This window comes from Heloderma suspectum, chromosome 2 (assembly GCF_057233095.1).
Source record: "Heloderma suspectum isolate Gila_16-S chromosome 2, 16-S_ref, whole genome shotgun sequence".
Lineage (NCBI taxonomy): Eukaryota > Metazoa > Chordata > Lepidosauria > Squamata > Helodermatidae > Heloderma > Heloderma suspectum.
Genome location: NC_139459.1, coordinates 376,734,822 through 376,752,378, shown reverse-complemented (window position 1 = coordinate 376,752,378; position 17,557 = coordinate 376,734,822). Strand labels below are relative to the sequence as shown.

The window sequence follows — 17,557 nt, the reverse complement described above, 5'->3', positions numbered from 1 at the left end:
GGGACACCCGCGCCGCGTGCTCTTGGCCCTCTGGGCCGGGGCTGTGGGGCAGAAGCTGGGTGGCCTCCCTCGCTGCACTTCACGCTTGGCGCTTCCAGGGAAGGAACCGGGGGGCGGAGACGGCGCTCCGCCTCAACCGACCTGGCGTGCTCCAGATGCCCTGGACTGCAATTACAGAACGCGGCGGCTCGTCTGATTAAAGGCAGCCGCCGGCAAGATCACATCACTCCAGTGCTGAAGGAGTTGCACTGGTTACCAGTTGTTTTCCGGGCCACATTCAAGGTGTTGGTTTTGACCTTTAAAACCCTGTATGTTTCTGGCCCAGCCTATCTTAAGGAGCGCCTCCAGCAGCACCAGACAAGCCGCTTAACAAGATCAGCCTCGGATGGCCTTCTCTGTGTCCCATCAGCCGGGACAGCTAGACTGGTGGGGACGAGGGAGAGGGCCTTCTCTGTGGTGGCCCCCACTCTGTGGAACTCCCTCCCTAGGGAACTCCGCCATGCCCCCTCTTTTATGAGCTTCTGCCGTGCATTAAAAGTGTGGTTGTTCAGGCAGGCACTTGGGGTGGGCTAGGGTATTTTGGAAAATGTTTTTATGGTAGAATGTTGTTGTTTTAAACTGTTTTGTTGTATGTTGTACGATTAATAAATTTAAGAAATAGATAAGTTCCCGCCACTCCCGGCCAGCAGGGCCAGTTAAGACTGCCACAACCCATGGCTGGTGGCCACGCGGGCTGGGCGTGATGGGAGCTGCAGTCCGACGCGCCTGGAGGGCGCCGGGTCGGGGAAGGCGGAAGCGAACCGAGGGGGTTTCTGGCAGGCGGCGCGAATCTCTCCCCTTCGCGCTGCTGCTCAGGAGGAGGGGGAGGAGCCCCCCGGCCAGCGGGCCGCCTCCCCGCAGCCGCGCGCGGCCTCCCCGCAGCAGTCCGGGGGTTAAAAGAGCGGAGCCGAGTTCCTAGCGCGGCCGGCGTGCCGCAGCGGGGGGGGGGGCGACCGGAAGCGCCCCGCCCCCGCCTTCCGGAAGGGAAATCCGCCCGGCGAGGCGTCATGGCCAGAGAGGCGCCGGCGGGGGCGGCGGGGCTGCCGGGCTCGCGAGGTAGGGGCGGGGGCGGGGGCGGGGGCGGGGGCGGGGGCGGGGGCGGCAGCCTTGCTTCGCGGGGGTCGGGGGGGGGAGAAATAATTCCCCGGGCGGGGCGCCCGCAGACGGAGGGCCCGCAGGGGAGGCGCTCCGCAGACCAGGCCTCGGAGGGGCTCCTCCGTTGCCCCAGGGAGAGATGCTGCGTCCGGGGTTTCGCGGGCCTGAGGCGTCCTGCGGCAGCGACTGGGGGCTAGAGAAGCCGCGCGAAGGCTTCAGCGGGGGGAGGGAGGCAGCCCAGCTCCGGCCCCTCAGCAATCCGAGGGTTAAGAGAGCAGAGCTCAGGTTCCTAGCGGGGCAGGAAGTTCCGCAATTGGGGAGGGGGCGCTCGGATCCTCTCCCTAAACACTCGGAAATGCCCCCGCCTTTGTGTTGGGGGGAGTCCGCCCGGCGAGGCGTGATGGCCAGAGCGGCTCCTGAGGGGGCGGCGGGGCTGCGAGGCGCGGAAGGTAGGAGGGGAGCGGGGCGGAGGAAGCAGCCTTGCTTTGCGGGGGTCGGAAGGGGCGGGGCGCCCGCGACGGGCTCCGCGCGGGCGCCAGGCGGCGCAAGGGCTCGTCCCCCCGGCGCCGCCCCCGGCCAGTGTGCGCCGGGCCCCTGAGGCCGGCACCTCCGCTCGGCCCGCGGCCGGCCTCCCTCGCCGGGCGCTCGTGCAGCGGAGAGGACACAGGAGGAGCCCTGAAAAACGTAACATGATGCGAAACACCTTTTTTGTGTGTGTTATGGGTAGGCATAGAAGCATTAAAAACCAAAACTTGCAAAGTGTTAACGTTAGCACATGCTGGCAACGTCAGGTGAATTTTGCAGATTCTCCAAACAGGTGAGATATCAGTGACTCTTCAATGGTCGCAGTCGTATTTCTGTATTTTGGACATTCCCAAAATGAGTTTGGGATTCACCCGATTTGTACCTGTGGTGGCAGAGAAACTCTTGGTACTTTGCTTTCCAGAATACCTCTAAATACCTCTGAAGATGACGGGACGGTGTAAAAGCCGGAACGTAACGGGTCAGAACAGCTCCTTTATATTTTAAAAAACCATGACAAAAATAGTGGCATGTGTTAGAAACGCTAGAAAATAATATTTTAGGACCAAACCCCTTGCAATGTTATGTTATTATTAACCCCATAATGCCCAGAAATCATGCCAGGCCACTTTTCTCCAAATTTGCCGGAGTGGCTATCGGATTGTGGTTTCTGTGGATGTTTCGTGGCTTATTGCATCCCAGCCATGGAGTTCTGTGTCACTGGTGAGTTTGGTTGATTTTGCTCATTCAGAACTCGCCCTTCCAGGCCCTTCCATTCTGGTCCGGATATTCTAGGCATTATGGGGTTAATAATGACATAATACTGTGAGGGGTTGGGTCCTAAAATATTGTTTTCTAGTGTTTCTAACACATGCCCCTATTTTTGGTATGGTTTCTTTTAATATAAAGGGGCCGTTCTGGCCCGTTCCGTTCCACCTTTTACACTGTCCCGAAGAAGGCTGTATATGGGGAAAACCCATTGGGTATGTTAACTCCCCTCAATGCATTCTGTTTCTTAAAGGTTCCGTTGTGTATATGGGTAATATCCACTGGGGCGGGTGCATCCAGCCCTGCTGCGCCCTTCCAGAAACCAGCTTTTTCCCTTGCGTCGGGGCTTGCCATCGGAAGTGCTACATCATGGCTGCGCGAGGAATGGGGCTGCCTGTGCGTGCACTACCCCTATTGGTTCCTATCCTACCTCTTTCATTCAGCAAATGTTAGCGCAGGTGGCACAAAAGGCAGAGGAGGGGAGCCCCTCATTGTGGGGTGGGTCCCATGACCATACGAGGGGGCTCTCTGTGGACGTGGCGGGAGGGTCTAAGCGGGTGCTTCTCTCTAGGCTGGGGCTTCCCTTCCCTGGGCTGAGGTATGGGTGTGGGAGAAACTGCGCTCGCTTCTCCTCCCTTACACCATTGCCTGTCTGGGCAACCGGTAGGCACCAAATGGATGATTCCAAATGCATCATGTCCCCTCTCTGCATGTGGCTTTCTTTTCTGGAAATACCTTGCATTGTTTCCATTTGCCTCTCTACCTAGAAATCACGGGGCTCCCTCAGACAGCTGGTGGGTTTTCATGGTTCTCATGGTTCCCTCAGCACTGACTGGAATTTTGAGGGTTTTAGTTCTGCAAATATCTCTACTTATCCACTACATTCCTTACAGCATCTCCCTCCTCAGATCTCTTTGACACTGACATGCCTTGCCAGTGTGTAGGTTAGACTACTGCACTGTGATCTCTGTGAGGCTGCCCTTGAGGAGGGTTTGTATAGTGCGGCTGCTGTATATTGCTGCTGCCAGGTTGGTGTCTGGAATCCGCTATTTGGACCACGTTACTCCAATATTGTTTGATGTTCACTATGATGTTCACTATGAGCAATATTGTTTGATGTTCACTATTCCAGCTGAGCTTTTTAAAATCCTAAAAGATGATGCTGTTAAAGTGCTGCACTCAATATGCCAACATATTTGGAACACTCAACAGTGGCCACAAGACTGGAAAAGGTCAGTTTACATTCCAATTCCAAAGAAGGGCAGCGCCAAAGAGTGTTCAAACTTTTATTTATTTATTTATTTCATTTCTATACCGCCCAATAGCCGAAGCTGTCTGGGCGGTTCACAAAAATTAAAACCAAACAACACACAATAAAACAATTTAAAATATATAGAACATTAAAACCACAATATAACAATACAACCGCAATAAAACCTAGCAGCAGTGCAAGAGTTTAAAATACAGATTTAAAACAGCAAAGATAAAAATTTAGAAAGCTAAAATGCTAAAATGCCTGGGAAAATAAAAAGGTCTCCACCTGGCGCCGAAAGGAATACAATGTAGGCGCCAGGCGAACCTCACTAGGGAGCTCATTCCAGAGCCGGGGTGCCACAGCAGAAAAAGCCCTCCTCCTAGTAGCCCCCGCCTCACTTCCTTTGGCAGGGGCTCACGGAAAAGGGCCACTGATTATGATCTTAAGGTCCAGGCAGGCACATATGGGAGGAGGCGATCCTTCAGGTAAACTGGCCCCAAGCCGTTAAGGGCTTTGAATGTTAACACCAGCACTTTGAATCGGGCCCGGAAATGGACTGGCAGCCAGTGCAGCTGGAGAAGTACTGGCGTAATATGAGGTCGCAGGCCAGTCCCTGTTAACAATCTTGCTGCCCTATTTTGGACCAGCTGAAGTTTCCGGACCATTTTCAAAGGCAGCTCCACGTATAACGCATTGCAGTAATCCAGACGAGAAGTTATCAGAGCATGGATAACTGTAGCTAGGCTATCTCTGTCCAGATAAGGGCGTAGTTGGTATACCAGCCTAAGCTGATAAAAAGTGCTCCGTGCCACTGAGTTCACCTGTGCCTCAAGTGACAGTTCTGGATCCAAGAGCACCCCCAAACTACGAACCTGATCCTTTAGGGGGAGTGCAACCCCCTCCAGAACAGGTTGAATATCACCTAGCCGGGCAGACGAACCACCCACTAACAGTACCTCCCTCTTGTCTGGATTGAGTTTCAGTTTTTTAGCCGTCATCCAGTCCATTACCGTGCCCAGGCACTGATTCAGAACAGCCACTGCCTCACCTGGTTTTGATGAGAAAGAGAGGTAGAGCTGGGTGTTATCTGCATATTGATGGCACCTCAGCCCACACCTCCGGATAACCTCCCCCAGCGGTTTCATGTAGATGTTAAACAGCATGGGGGATAAAATAGAGCCCTGTGGAACCCCATGGTACAATTGCCATGGCACAGAGCAATAATCCCCCAGCACCACCTTCTGGAATCGGCCATCCAAGTAGGAGCGGAACCACTGTAGTGCAGTGCCTCCAACTCCTAACCCAGACAACCTATCCAGAAGGATACCATGGTCGATGGTATCGAAAGCCGCTGAGAGGTCCAGGAGAATCAACAGGGTCGCACTCCCCCTGTCCCTCTCCCGGCAGAGGTCATCCCGCAGGGCGACCAAGGCAGTTTCCGTTCCAAAACCAGGCCTGAAGCCCAATTGAAATGGATCTAGATAATCCGTTTCATTCAAGAGTGCCTGGAGCTGTCCCACAACCACCCACTCAAGCACCTTGCCAAGGAAGGGGATGTTGGCCACTGGCCTATAATTGTTAACATCCTCTGGGTCCAGGTTAGGCTTTTTCAGGAGTGGTCTAATTACTGCCTCTTTTAAAGCGGCAGGCACCACTCCCTCTCTCAAGGAGGAATTTACAACCTCCTGGACCCAGCTGGACAACCCCTCCTTGTTTGATTTAATAAGCCATGAAGGGCAAGGGTCAAGCACACAAGTGGTCGATCGGACTTGGCCAAGCACTTTGTCCGCATCCTCAGGCCTCAGTAACTGAAACTCATCCAATAAAACTGGACCAGACGGTGCTCTGAACGCCTCTACCAATGGAACTGCATTAATGGTGGTGTCCAATTCATGACGAATCTGAGCGACTTTATCCTCAAAGTGCCGTGCAAACTTGTCACAGCGTGCTACCGAGGGTTCCACCATCTCTCTCCCTGGCCCAGAATGTAACAGGCTGTGAACCACTCGGAAAAGCTCCGCTGGACAACACCGAGAAGATGCAATGCTGGTGGAAAAGAACTGTTTCTTTGCCACCCTCACCGCCACAGAGTAGGCTTGATAGTGGGCTCTTACCTGTGTTCAGTCAGATTCAGCACAAGTTTTCCTCCACCTGCGTTCCAGCTGTCTCCCCTCTTGCTTCATTGCCCTCAGCTCAGGTGTATACCAAGGAGCTGGCTGGGCTCTGCTCAGAGGGAGAGGGCGCTTGGGCGCGATCGTGTCAGCCACCTGAGTCATCTGCATTCCACAGAGCGACCTGGGCTTCGACAGGAGCACCAGCCATACCAGCAGGAAAATCCCCCAGAGCCCTCTGGAATCCATCGGAATCCATTAATCTCCGGGGGCGGACCATTTTAATAGGTCCCCCACCCTTGCAGAGGGGGAAGGCTGCCAGGAGTCTAAACCTCATCAGGAAGTGATCTGTCCATGACAAAGGGACAGATGTTAATTCCTCCACTTTCAGATCACCATCCTCCTGCCCAGTCGAGAAAACCAGATCAAGCATGTGTCCTTTTATATGCGTTGGGCCGATGACATGTTGGGACAGCCCCATGGTTGTCATGGCGGCCATGAAGTCCTGAGCCGTCCCGGATACAGCGGCCTCGGCATGGAAGTTGAGATCCCCCAGGACCATCATCCTAGGGGTCCTCAACACCAAGTCCGAGACCACCTCCGTCAGCTCAGGCAGGGAGTCTGATGGGCAGCGGGGTGGGCGGTACACCAACAGAATCCCTAATCTGTCCCGGGTACCCAACACAAGGTACAAACACTCAAGATCTGCACTTGAATGAGCAGGAAGCCTGGAGAGGGAGATTGAATTCCTATAGACCACGGCAACCCTCCCTCCCCAACCCTCAAGTCGGTGTTGGTGCTGCACCGACTACCCAGGAGGGCACAGCTGGGAGAGAGTGACCCCTCCCAGTTCCCCCACCCAGGTCTCAGTAATACATGCCAGGTCAAACTACCGTACAGTTGCGCTCATTTCACATGCCAGCAAGGTGATGCTCAAAATCCTACAAGTTAGGCTTCAGCAGTATGCGAACCGAGAACTACCAGAAGTACAAGCTGGGTTTCGAAGAGGCAGAGGAACTAGAGATCAAATCGCCAACATTCGCTGCATCATGGAGAAAGCAAGAGAATTCCAGAAAAATGTCTATTTCTGCTTCATTGACTACGCTAAAGCCTTTGATTGTGTGGATCACAACAAACTGTGGCAAATTCTGAAAGAGATGGGGGTACCAGACCACCTTACCTGTCTCCTGAGAAACCTGTACGAGGGTCAAGAAGCAACAGTAAGAACCAAACATGGAACAACCGATTGGTTCAAAATTGGGAAAGGAGTACGACAAGGCTGCATATTGTTGCCCTGCTTATTTAACTTATATGCAGAGTACATCATGAGAAACGCCGGGTTGGATGAATCACAGGTCGGAATTAAGATGCCGGAGAATTATCAACAAGCTCAGATACGCAGACGATACCACCCTAATGGCAGAAAGCGAAGAGGATCTCAAGAGCCTCTTGTTGAGGATGAAAGTGGAGAGTGCAAAAGCTGGTTTGAAACTCAACAATAAAAAAACGAAGATCATGGCATGTGGCCCCATCACTTCCTGGCATATGGAAGGGGAAGAAATGGACGCAGTGACAGATTTTATTTTCTTGGGCTCCAAGATCACCGCAGACGGTGACTGTAGCCATGAAATTAAAAGATGCTTGCTCCTTGGGAGGAAAGCTATGGCAAACCTAGACAGCATAGTGAGAAGCAGAGACATCACCCTGCTGACAAAGGTCCGCATTATCAAAGCTATGGTTTTCCCCAGTAGTAACGTATGGCTGTGAGAGCTGGACTATAAGGAAGGCTAAGCGCCAAAGAATCTGTGCTTTTGAACTGTGGTGCTGGAGAAGACTCTTATGAGTCCCCTGAACTGCAAGGAGGTCAAATCAGTCCATCCTAAAGGAAATCAACTCTGACTGCTCATTGGAAGGACAGATACTGAAACTGAAGCTCCAATATTTTGGCCACCTAATGCGAAGAGAAAACTCCCTGGAAAAGACCCTGATGCTGGGAAAGACTGAAGGCAAAAGGAGAAGGGGACGGCAGAGGATGAGATGGCTAGATAGCATCACCGATGCAATGAATATGAACTTGAGCACACTCCGGGAGAGAGCGCAGGACAGGAAGGCCTGGCGTGCTGTGGTCCATGGGGTCACAAAGAGTCGGACACGACTGAACGACTGAACAACAACAACATGAGCACAGGAAACGTCTGAAAAATACTGAGTCAGTCCATTGAAACTGTGCCTTCTTTCCTGTGGACCCGTGCACCTCCCAATTCCAGGAAGTCTACCTCGTCCTTCCCTTCCAGTTCTTAGCTTGGTAGTGAAGACTATCATGTTTCAACGGGGTTGTTTTTACTGCTAATGCTAGATGCCTCTTGTTTTCTATCTGGTTGTGGTGCTTCTGACTGGGCGACTGTTGTTTTAAGTGAGCTCTTGGTACTAATATTGCTGGGAGTTGCCTTGGTGGACTCCTTTGACCAAAGAGTGGCAAATAAATATGCAAAGTGTGAGTTTGATGCCTGTGAGTCTCAGTTGAAAAGAAAACCTAATAGAATTTATGTGGTGTGATCTGCTTTCCCCTTTCTCTATGTGAACTCCTGCCAATTAGTTTAAGAAACTGCCTTGAATCAGATGGCTGGGCTGTTTAAACCAGTAATGTTTACTCTGACTGGCAGTGCTTAACGTGCTGGATGTCACCAAGGTGGATGTCACCAAGGTGGATCTCACCAAGGATCCATGTTGCCTCTGTCTTCTACTGATTTTCTCCAAGTGCAAATGACATGAACATGCAAATTAAAAAATATTTTCAAGCTAATTGAAGGAAGATCCTTTTTGTAGTTAGTACCCAAACAACCTGTAGAACCTAGGAAAAAGATGGTTCGAGACACTTGCTTTTTGCCACCCTAGCTCACTGCAGGCAGTACATAAAAACCCCCCACAGCCACTGAGCTCAGCTTGGTGCCGCTCCTCCTCCATGTGTGCTTCCTGAGCTCAGCTAAACTGAAGTAGAGGTTGCCTTTTTGAATGTGCTCTTGAGCTTGTTTATTTCTCATTCACATTCTGTTTCTCTTTTTCTTCCATCCATAGATTTGTGGCAGAAAACAAATGAAAGAGCACATCAAGTCTCCAATGAAAGTGAGAAGTGGCCAGACATGAGAGCGAGTATTGGAAATCGAGATGGGCTGAACAAGCTGGAGAGAAACCAAAGAAATGAAGAGAGGAATAAATGTCTGGATGGTGACTTCCATGCAATTATGGTACAACAAAAAACACCCGAAGAAGAGAAAGTGAAGAAATACCCTGTGTGTGGAAAAATGTCCGCTCCTAAATCAACCCTTGATGACCACTGCACAACCCAGACAGCAAAGAAACGATATAAATGCCTTGAGTGTGGAAAGAGTTTCAGACAGAGCGCTGACCTTCTCGACCATCAAAGAACACACACAGGGGAGAAACCATTTCACTGTCTGGAGTGCGGGAAAGCATTTAGTCGGAAGGGGGCAGTTACTGTCCATCAAAGAATCCACTCAGGGGAGAAACCATTTCAGTGCTTGGATTGTGGAAGGAGATTCCGACAGAAGGGTGCCCTTCAAGTGCATGAAAGAACTCACACTGGGGAGAAGCCATTTCAATGCAAGGAATGTGGAAAGAGCTTCTGCCAGAAGGAGGCCCTTAATTTACATCAAAGAATGCGCATAGGGGACAAACCGTTGGAATGTTTGCAGTGTGGAAAGAGCTTCAAGTGCAAGGAAACCTTTACTACTCACCAGGTAATTCACAGAAAAGACAACTCATTTACATGTCTGGAGTGTGGAAAGAGCTTCCGGTGGAAGTATGAGCTTTGCAGACATCGAAGAATTCACACAGGAGAGAAACCATTTCAGTGCCTGGCATGTGGAAAAGCATTTTGTCAGAAGGGGGCCCTTAATTTACATCAACGAATTCACACAGGGGAAAAACCATATGAATGTTTGCAGTGTGGAAAGAGATACTGCTCAAAGGTGAACCTTGCAACACATCACCGAATTCACACAGGAGAGAAACTATTTGAATGTTTGCATTGTGGAAAGAGTTTCCTTTACAAGGAAAGCCTTACTCGTCATCAGGTAATTCACAGAGAAGACAACCCATTTACATGTCTGGAGTGTGGAAAGAGCTTCAGCAAGAAGTGTGACCTTGCTAAACATGGAGGAACTCACACAGGAGAAAAACCATTTAAATGCCTGGAGTGTGGAAAAAGCTTCAACCAGAAGGAGGCCCTTACTTCACATCAACGAATACACACAGGGAAAAAAACATTTGAATGTTTGCTGTGTGGAAAGCACTTCACCCGGAAGCATGGCCTTGTAGAACATCAGCGAATTCACACAGGAGAGAAACCATTTGAATGTTTGCAGTGTGGAAGGAGTTTCCTTTCCAGGAGAAGCCTTAAATATCATGAGATATTTCACAGAGACGACAACCCATTCACATGTTTGGAGTGTGGAAGGAGCTTCAGCAAGAACAGTAACCTTGCTAGACATCGAAGAATTCACACAGGAGAGAACCCGTTTAAATGCCTGGAGTGTGGAAATAGTTTCCGGCTGAAGGATTCTCTTATAGCACATACAATTATTCACGTTGGGGGAGAAGTATATAAATGCCAGGAGTGTGGAAAGAGCTTCAAGGGAAAGTCTGCCCTTAGTGTCCATCAACGAACTCACACTGGGGAGAAACGATATCAATGCTTAGAGTGTGGAAAGAGATTCTACAATAGCACTGCCCTTATTCGCCATCAAACAACTCACACAGGGGAGAAACCATATCAGTGTTTGGAGTGTGGGAAGAGCTTTAGTTTGAAAGCAACTCTGACATTACATCAAACCACTCACACAGAGGAGAAACCGTTTAAATGCTTGCAATGTGGAAAAAATTTCCGCCGGAAGGCATACCTGTTTTTACATCAAAGAATTCACACAGGGGAGAAACCATTTAAATGCTTGGAGTGTGGGGAGAGATTCTGCCAGATAAATACCCTTAATTGCCATCAGAGAACTCACACAGGGGAGAAACCATTTAAATGCTTGGAGTGTGGGAAGAGATTCTGCTGGAGAAGAACCCTTAACAGCCATCAGAGAAGTCACACAGGGGAAAAACCATATAAATGTGTGGTATGTGGAAGGTGCTTCAGTCGAAGGTCATCCCTTATTTCACATCAAAGAAGACCTCACAGAGAGATCTCTTTGGAAAAGGAGAAGTCTGAGATCCCGGAACAAGCCTCTCCTGCCATAGACCTGGGGCAAAAAGAGGGACCCTGTGACAGCAGCACCTCATCTGAGGTTCCCAACAAACCGTTCAACCCTGTTGCGAACCCGGCCATATTTCCAGAGACTCCTCCCACCACCCATGGCTTATCAGAGCATGGATGGCAATGTATCCAATGGGATACTCAGAGCCATGGTGGGAGTGCCTACCTGATTCCCAGAATACCTTTTCGCCCAGGAAGTACGCATGATTAAGGGCCTACTCAGGAGGAATGGTCTACTTATCAGACAGCCTGAGATGAAACTGGAACCAGGGTCAGCCAGAGTATATGCTCTCAGTGTCCCCCAGACTTTTCCTTGGTTAGCAGCCCCCCTAGAGCTATTTGACTCCACTTACGGGTGCGAGGCAGGAGAAACCGTTTCCGTATCTGGATTATAAAAGGAGCTTGAGACAGGGCGCCTGTCTTACCCTACCTCTAAGACGCCTCACAGTGCAGATGATTAGAATATACATGGGTGATTAGATTAATAATTCCCCATGTCCCAACACTGTTTCCTTTAAGGATATAAATTTGTCAAACAATGTGTAAAAAAACAACATCTCTAACTTTGCCTGTTGACAGAAAGTTTTATAATTTAGCGGAGTTAGAGACTTGATTTTGTTGGATTCCGCCTTCCCTTTAGAGCCCCCTAAATGTTCTCTAGGGTGATCCTCTAGCACAGCATGGGAGGTGATGCAGAAGTCTGTAAAATAAAGGGGAGCTTTGTAAACCATCACACAAACGCTCTCCTTCCCACTTACGGACACCTCTAATGTGTTAGTGGGGACACTTGGAGAATGTGCAGGTGTATGGAGTAGGTGCTGGTAAAGCCCAAGACATTTTTCTGCCTGAGGCAACGGACAAGAGGGTGTCCTCTTCCTTTCCATGGACAAACATTGAGAGAAGTGGCAGTCGTGTCTTCATTTAACACTGACACTCAGTGTGCTGTTTTGAAAATGTGAATATCCTTGAACAGGATGCAACTTTCAATTAAAGAGGGTGGGTTGGCTTTCCGGATCTTGCTTAAGTCATCGGGCCTATTTGTTGACGTGTACTAAATTTTGGTCTTTTCTGTTTAGATTTGATTTTCCACCTTGGTCACTTCTGGAATCTTCTAATGTGAATCCTCTGTCTAAATGGATGGCATTAGTTTCTCGGGACAAGCAGATAGGGTTCATTTTGTCATCCTAAATAGACTTCATGTGGAAATCCAAATTTAAAAATGCCAAAAATATCTTTTGTGGCAGCACTGGACAGATACGTTGATCTTTATCTTGGATCGAGTAGTGGGTGCTGCTGATGAGTTTTTGTCACTCTGAGCTCTGTGTGCCGAGGACGACTTGCCTGCTGAGTGAACGGAAATCTTGCAGTTGCAGCATTTGTTAGAATCTAGGTTTGGCCCCGCCGCTTCTCCAGCTGCAGAGAGTATTGGAAGCACTTCTCGAGGCTGATCAGTCATATCGACCCATGATCCATGCTTAGAAATACTTGACATGAGGGGATTTGGAGCCCAGTGCCGTCAGTGTGCTGATGATACGCAGCTCCATCTCCCTGTGATCTAAATCAAGTGGGGCTGTGCAAGTCCTGGATCAGTGCCCAGATTCAGTAATGGGCTGGATGAGGGCCAATAAACTGAAGCTGGAACCTGGTAAAATCTATGGGTGACCTACGAACCCTATGGGTGCATGATTCCCGAGGCTCATGGCTTCTTCTGGATGGCCTTGACCTCCCTTTGAAAGATCAGGTCCGCAGCCAGGAGGGAACACCTAGATCCATCACTCTTGGGGCCCCGTTGGCCATGGTGATTTGGACTGCCTCTTACTGGCTTCCGCTGGTTCATCAGCTGCAGCCCCTCCTGGATAGGGCTACCTTGGCTACAGTGTTACTGGCAGTAGTAACCGCAAGACTGGGTTACTGCGATGCGCTTTGTGTCGGGCTGCTCCGGGAGCTGGAGCTAGTGCAGAACGCAGCAGCTCAGCTGTCTCCAGGAGCTGCCCCTTTTCATCCTGCAACTCCTCTCCTGACGGAGCTGCACTGGCTGCCTCTTTGGCACTGATCCAGATTCAAAATTGTGGCACTAGTGTTTAAAGCCTTAAACCACTTGGGACCAGGGTATCTGAGAGAGCGCCTTCTCCCTTATCAGCCTGCCCTGCCATTGAGGTCATCAGAGGGCATTTTCCTCGTGCTTCCACATGGATGTATGGTTGGATTGGAGTCCTCCCAGAGAAGAGCCTTCAGTGTGGTAGCCCCCTTTCTGTGGAACTCCCTGCCTCTGGAGGTCAGACGGGCGCCTCCTGAAAACATCGTTAATTTAGGAAGCCTTCCTTAACTGACCAGCCACAGCTTTTATTAATATTGTTTCAAAAAGTAACCATTTTTAATATGGAGTTTTATCCTTTTATTTTCTAATTTTTATCTTTTATTGTTCGGCAGTCAAGAATCTGTCTTCAGTGTGGAGCAGTATGTAAATGTGGTAAATAAATGGTGAATAAATATGATTTAAATATATTTGCTACTTTCAAATTTTGCGAGATAAATTTGATTTGCCTACTACAGTGGAATGGCAGTATTTGCAATTGAAACATTTCTTAGTATCTTGATTCCATCCTGCCGCTTTTACTGCCTTGGAATCTCCTTTGCTATTGGAAAAACGTATTGAAACTGACCAGAGATATCGACCCACATTCATGTTTACAAATACTTATCAATGAATAACTAAGATACATGTGGTCTACAGCGGGAATGGAACAGGGAATTGGAACGTCCTATTTTGTCTAATCAATGAGCTGGCATTTGGGCATCTGTATCGGATATCTCTATGGATCTTCAGTTACGCCTTATTCAGCAAAACCTTTTGTTTCAGGTCTATTGGATGCTACAACGTCTCTTTAATAAAGGTTTGTCAAACTTGTCTAATTGTTGGAGGTGTAATGCAGTTAATGCTTCTCTTATTCATATGTTTTGGAAATGCCCAACAGTTGCCTCCTTTTGGCAGGAAGTTATTATACGGATAAATTTTGTATTGGAAAGCTCTTTAATATTTACTGATGTAAACGTTCTCTTAAATTACTTACCTGCTTTTCGGAATGTAACACATGGTCACTGTGAATGGATCCTTTGTGCCCTTTTGGTTGCTAAAAGACTGATATTACGATACTGGAAGGACAAAAGCTCACCGCCTATAATGCAATGGATTTTATTTATTTATTTATTAGATTTATTAGCTACCCATCTGCCCAGCCACTCTAGGCAGCATACAATATGAATAACACAAAATACAACATAATCAACTGAACAAAACAACATTGCTCTAAAAAACCCTAACTCATCCCAAATGCCTGCCTGAACAGCCAGGTTTTCAAAGCCTGGTGGAAGCTCATCAAAGAGGGGGCATGGTGGAGGTCACTAGGGAGGGAATTCCACAGAGTGGTTGCCACCACAGAAAAGGCCCTCTCCCTAGTCCTCACCAGCCTAGCTGTCCTGGCTGATGGGGCAGAAAGAAGGCCTTCCAAGGCTGATCTCGTTGAGCGGCATCCCTGGTGTTCCTGGAGGCACTCCTTAAGATAGACTGAGCTGGAACTGTATAGGGCTTTAAAGGTCAATTCCAACACCTTGAATTGGGCCTGGAAAACAACTGGCAACCAGTGCAACTCCTGGCACTGGAGTGATGTGATCTTGCTGATGGCTGCCTTTAATCAGGCGGGCTGTTGCGTTCTGCACCAGCTGCAACTTCTGAGCCGTCTTCAAGGGTAACCCCACATAGAGTGCATTACAGTAGTCTAGGCGACACCTGAGCCTCCATGGACAGCTGGGAGTCTAAAATGACTCCCAGGCTGCGGACACCAGCTCAACATCCCCCAACCTCCCCTTGTCTCCCACCAAGAGTACTTTGGTTTTGTCGGGGTTCAGTTTCGGCTTATTCCTTCCCATCCAGCTACTCCCCGTCTCCAGACACTTGGACAGGGTTTCTACAGCCAAGCTTGGCGAGGATTTAAATGAGAAGTAGAGTTGCATGTCATCCGCATATTGGTGACCCTGCACCCCAAACCTCTTGATGATAGCCCCAGCGGCTTCACATAGATGTTAAATAACACTGGGGAGAAAATAGAACCCTGTGTCAACCCGCAAATGAGCAGCCAAGGATCTGAAGTCTCCTCCACCAGAGCTACCCTCTGGTACCTGCCAGACAGGAAGGAACAGAACCACAGTAATACGGTGCCCACTATGCCCAACCCCTCCAGGCGGTCCAGGAGGATACCTTGATCAATGGTATCAAAATCTGCTGAGAGATCAAGGAGAACAAGGAAGAGGCATTTGCCCCTACCCAGATGGATTGAAGACTTAATGCTAACATTTGAAAGAGTGGTATATAGGCGTAACTTGCAAATGGGCTTCTCGTTGGATGTCTGGTCTACTTTTACTGAAGTTTACGTGTAACTTATTTCTCTTTTTCTCCCTATAATATTTTAATATTTGAAACAGGATTTTAGAATATGTTGTTATATTTAATTGGGTATGTTTTTGTTTGTTTTGTTAAAACTCACAATAAAAAAATTTGGAAAAAAAATCTAGTTGCTGGAGGTGTAACACAGCGAATGCTTGTTTTAACCGTATGTTTTGACAATGCCCAATAGTTTCCTGTATTTGGGAGGAGGTTATTATACAGGTAAAATTCGTATTTCAACACTTTTAATATTGACTGATGAACATGTCCTCATAAATTATCTCCTTGCTTCCTGGAAGTTAATGCATAGTCAGCGCATTTTCCCTAGAAAATAACAAATGCCATACTTGGGGACTTTTTGCACCCCAACCCGAATTCCAATACATTTGGGGGTAAAAATGTCCCCAATACCACAGTTTTTGTTAATCATAATGAAGCATGTTTAACAATATCAAAACACCCAGATGCAGAAAACACACCATCACATGAGGTGGAATGTTTGTTCTGAATACACAATAGCTCCCATTTTTGCTTGTAGAGTGACCAACAACATTTCTGAATCTTTAAAGATCAAATATTTTTATTTTCAATTAGAAACAATAAAAACAGTATTTTTGAACCAAAGATGGCAGAACACAAACTGGCATGAAGAAAAACATCTATAATTCTTGAACACTAACGTTGGTCTTCTTTGGGGTCATTTTTCTACCCCGTACACAAAGCTGTTTGCAGCGAGGCCAGTGTCCCAATGAAAAGTCATTGTTTGCACCAACCTGCTGGCACAAAGGGCACTTCAGTTCAGTGCTCTGTACAAACAAGCCTCCCACGGCTGGTGCACTCACTGCCTGGTGGGTTTTTTTTAATCCATTGCTCTAGCGCAGAAGTTGCAGTGTCCTTTCGACGCAGAGGGTTGTACTGGTGGAGGCAGAGGTTGGTGTACACAACCCAGAGCATGTGCATCGCACCTGATGCTCGCACTGAGAGGTGGCGTGACTTGCACTCTTCGCTGCACCTCGGGACGTACCAGTTCTTTCCCAAGAGCCGTGAGGAACAGGTGCCTTTTCCGTTTTGGCACGCCGCTCTCCTGCAGCATGTGTGAGGACCCACAACGCATAGCTGGCGCTAGCTGCTGTGTCCAACATATCTTTTAAAAGCACATTGGGCACCTGTTAATTTTACGCTTACAGGTGTCGTTCCTCACAAGGTGGTCAAGGTTGTCCACTTCTGGTGGCATTGTGACATGCAATTATATTTGGCTTTTTGGACTCCCCACGCACCACCGTGACATAAAGCATTGAGGAGTGGAGAATGACAGCTTTCCCTTTTGGGGGAATATAAGATTCCAAAGTAGAGTCAGGGTCAAAACCAAATAGTGATGACAGTGGTTCCGTGCATGGATGTGGCTGCATCTTGGGTGGGATGTATGGTTTATTCTTTCTCAGTGTGCCTACATAAGCTAAGCTTTTGCTTAGCAATGCTTCGGCAACTTCAGCACTTGTGAAGAAATTGTCCCCCACCACATTTCTCCCAGCGTGGAAACAGGGTTCCCCAAGTTTTGTCATCATGTTGAACCCAAGCTGGGTTTCCTGTGGGGCTCCAGGCTGCCTGCCCAGGTACACATCTTGTCAAGGGCTCCTGGAGGCCTCTCTCAGTCTAATCCAGTAGCCAAGTCCAGACACAGACAAATGGATTCTTTTCAAAGCTTTATTTCTCTTTCACAACTTAACAACTCTACTGTTAGCAACTAGATATGAACAGCAGAGTACCTATGCCCTACGTTGGAACAGTTGGTCCCCGTTTGAAAGGGAATTACTGGCAGACCCCTGAACTTAAGGACTAGGGAGAGTCCCTCCCCTTTTCCCTTGGATCCTCTGGGCGCAGCCGTTGTTTGCGCGCCAACCGGGCACTACGCCTCCTTTCCGCGCCCTCCATCTGGCACCGCTCTCTGCGTCGGCGTCGTGCGTCCACCAAGTCTGCTTCCCGCGCCCTGTCACTCCCAGGACTGCTATCTCAGCTAGGAATGCTGGTGGGAGGAATCTCTGTCAGCTGTT

General features: G+C 48.8%; 1 protein-coding gene across 3 annotated transcripts; it reads left to right on the top strand.

The window, feature by feature from the left end:
• The first annotated feature begins 738 nt into the window (after nucleotides 1-738).
• Nucleotides 739-17,438, top strand: LOC146356263 (uncharacterized). Of its 3 annotated transcripts, XR_014787266.1 has the most exons (3): nucleotides 739-1,095; nucleotides 8,866-12,061; nucleotides 12,142-17,438. XR_014787266.1 is itself a non-coding variant. In XM_084831335.1 (2 exons), the coding sequence occupies exons 1-2, from the start codon at nucleotides 1,047-1,049 to the stop codon at nucleotides 11,274-11,276; spliced, it is 2,460 nt and encodes an 819-aa protein (XP_084687461.1). In that variant the 5' UTR covers nucleotides 739-1,046; the 3' UTR covers nucleotides 11,277-17,438. The 3 variants fall into 3 exon arrangements, 2 of the variants coding, with proteins under 2 accessions (XP_084687461.1, XP_084687462.1); XM_084831335.1 differs by having other exon boundaries at nucleotides 8,866-17,438; XM_084831336.1 differs by lacking the exon at nucleotides 739-1,095 and adding an exon at nucleotides 1,154-1,951 and having other exon boundaries at nucleotides 8,866-17,438.
• The last annotated feature ends 119 nt before the right edge of the window (nucleotides 17,439-17,557 follow it).

Bases quoted from the DNA above. Each gene is read 5' to 3' on its own strand.
- LOC146356263 (XM_084831335.1), top strand. From the start codon at position 1,047: ATGGCCAGAGAGGCGCCGGCGGGGGCGGCGGGGCTGCCGGGCTCGCGA. The intron at 1,096-8,865 runs GTAGGGGCGGGG...TTCCATCCATAG, and splicing joins GGGGCTGCCGGGCTCGCGAG to ATTTGTGGCAGAAAACAAAT.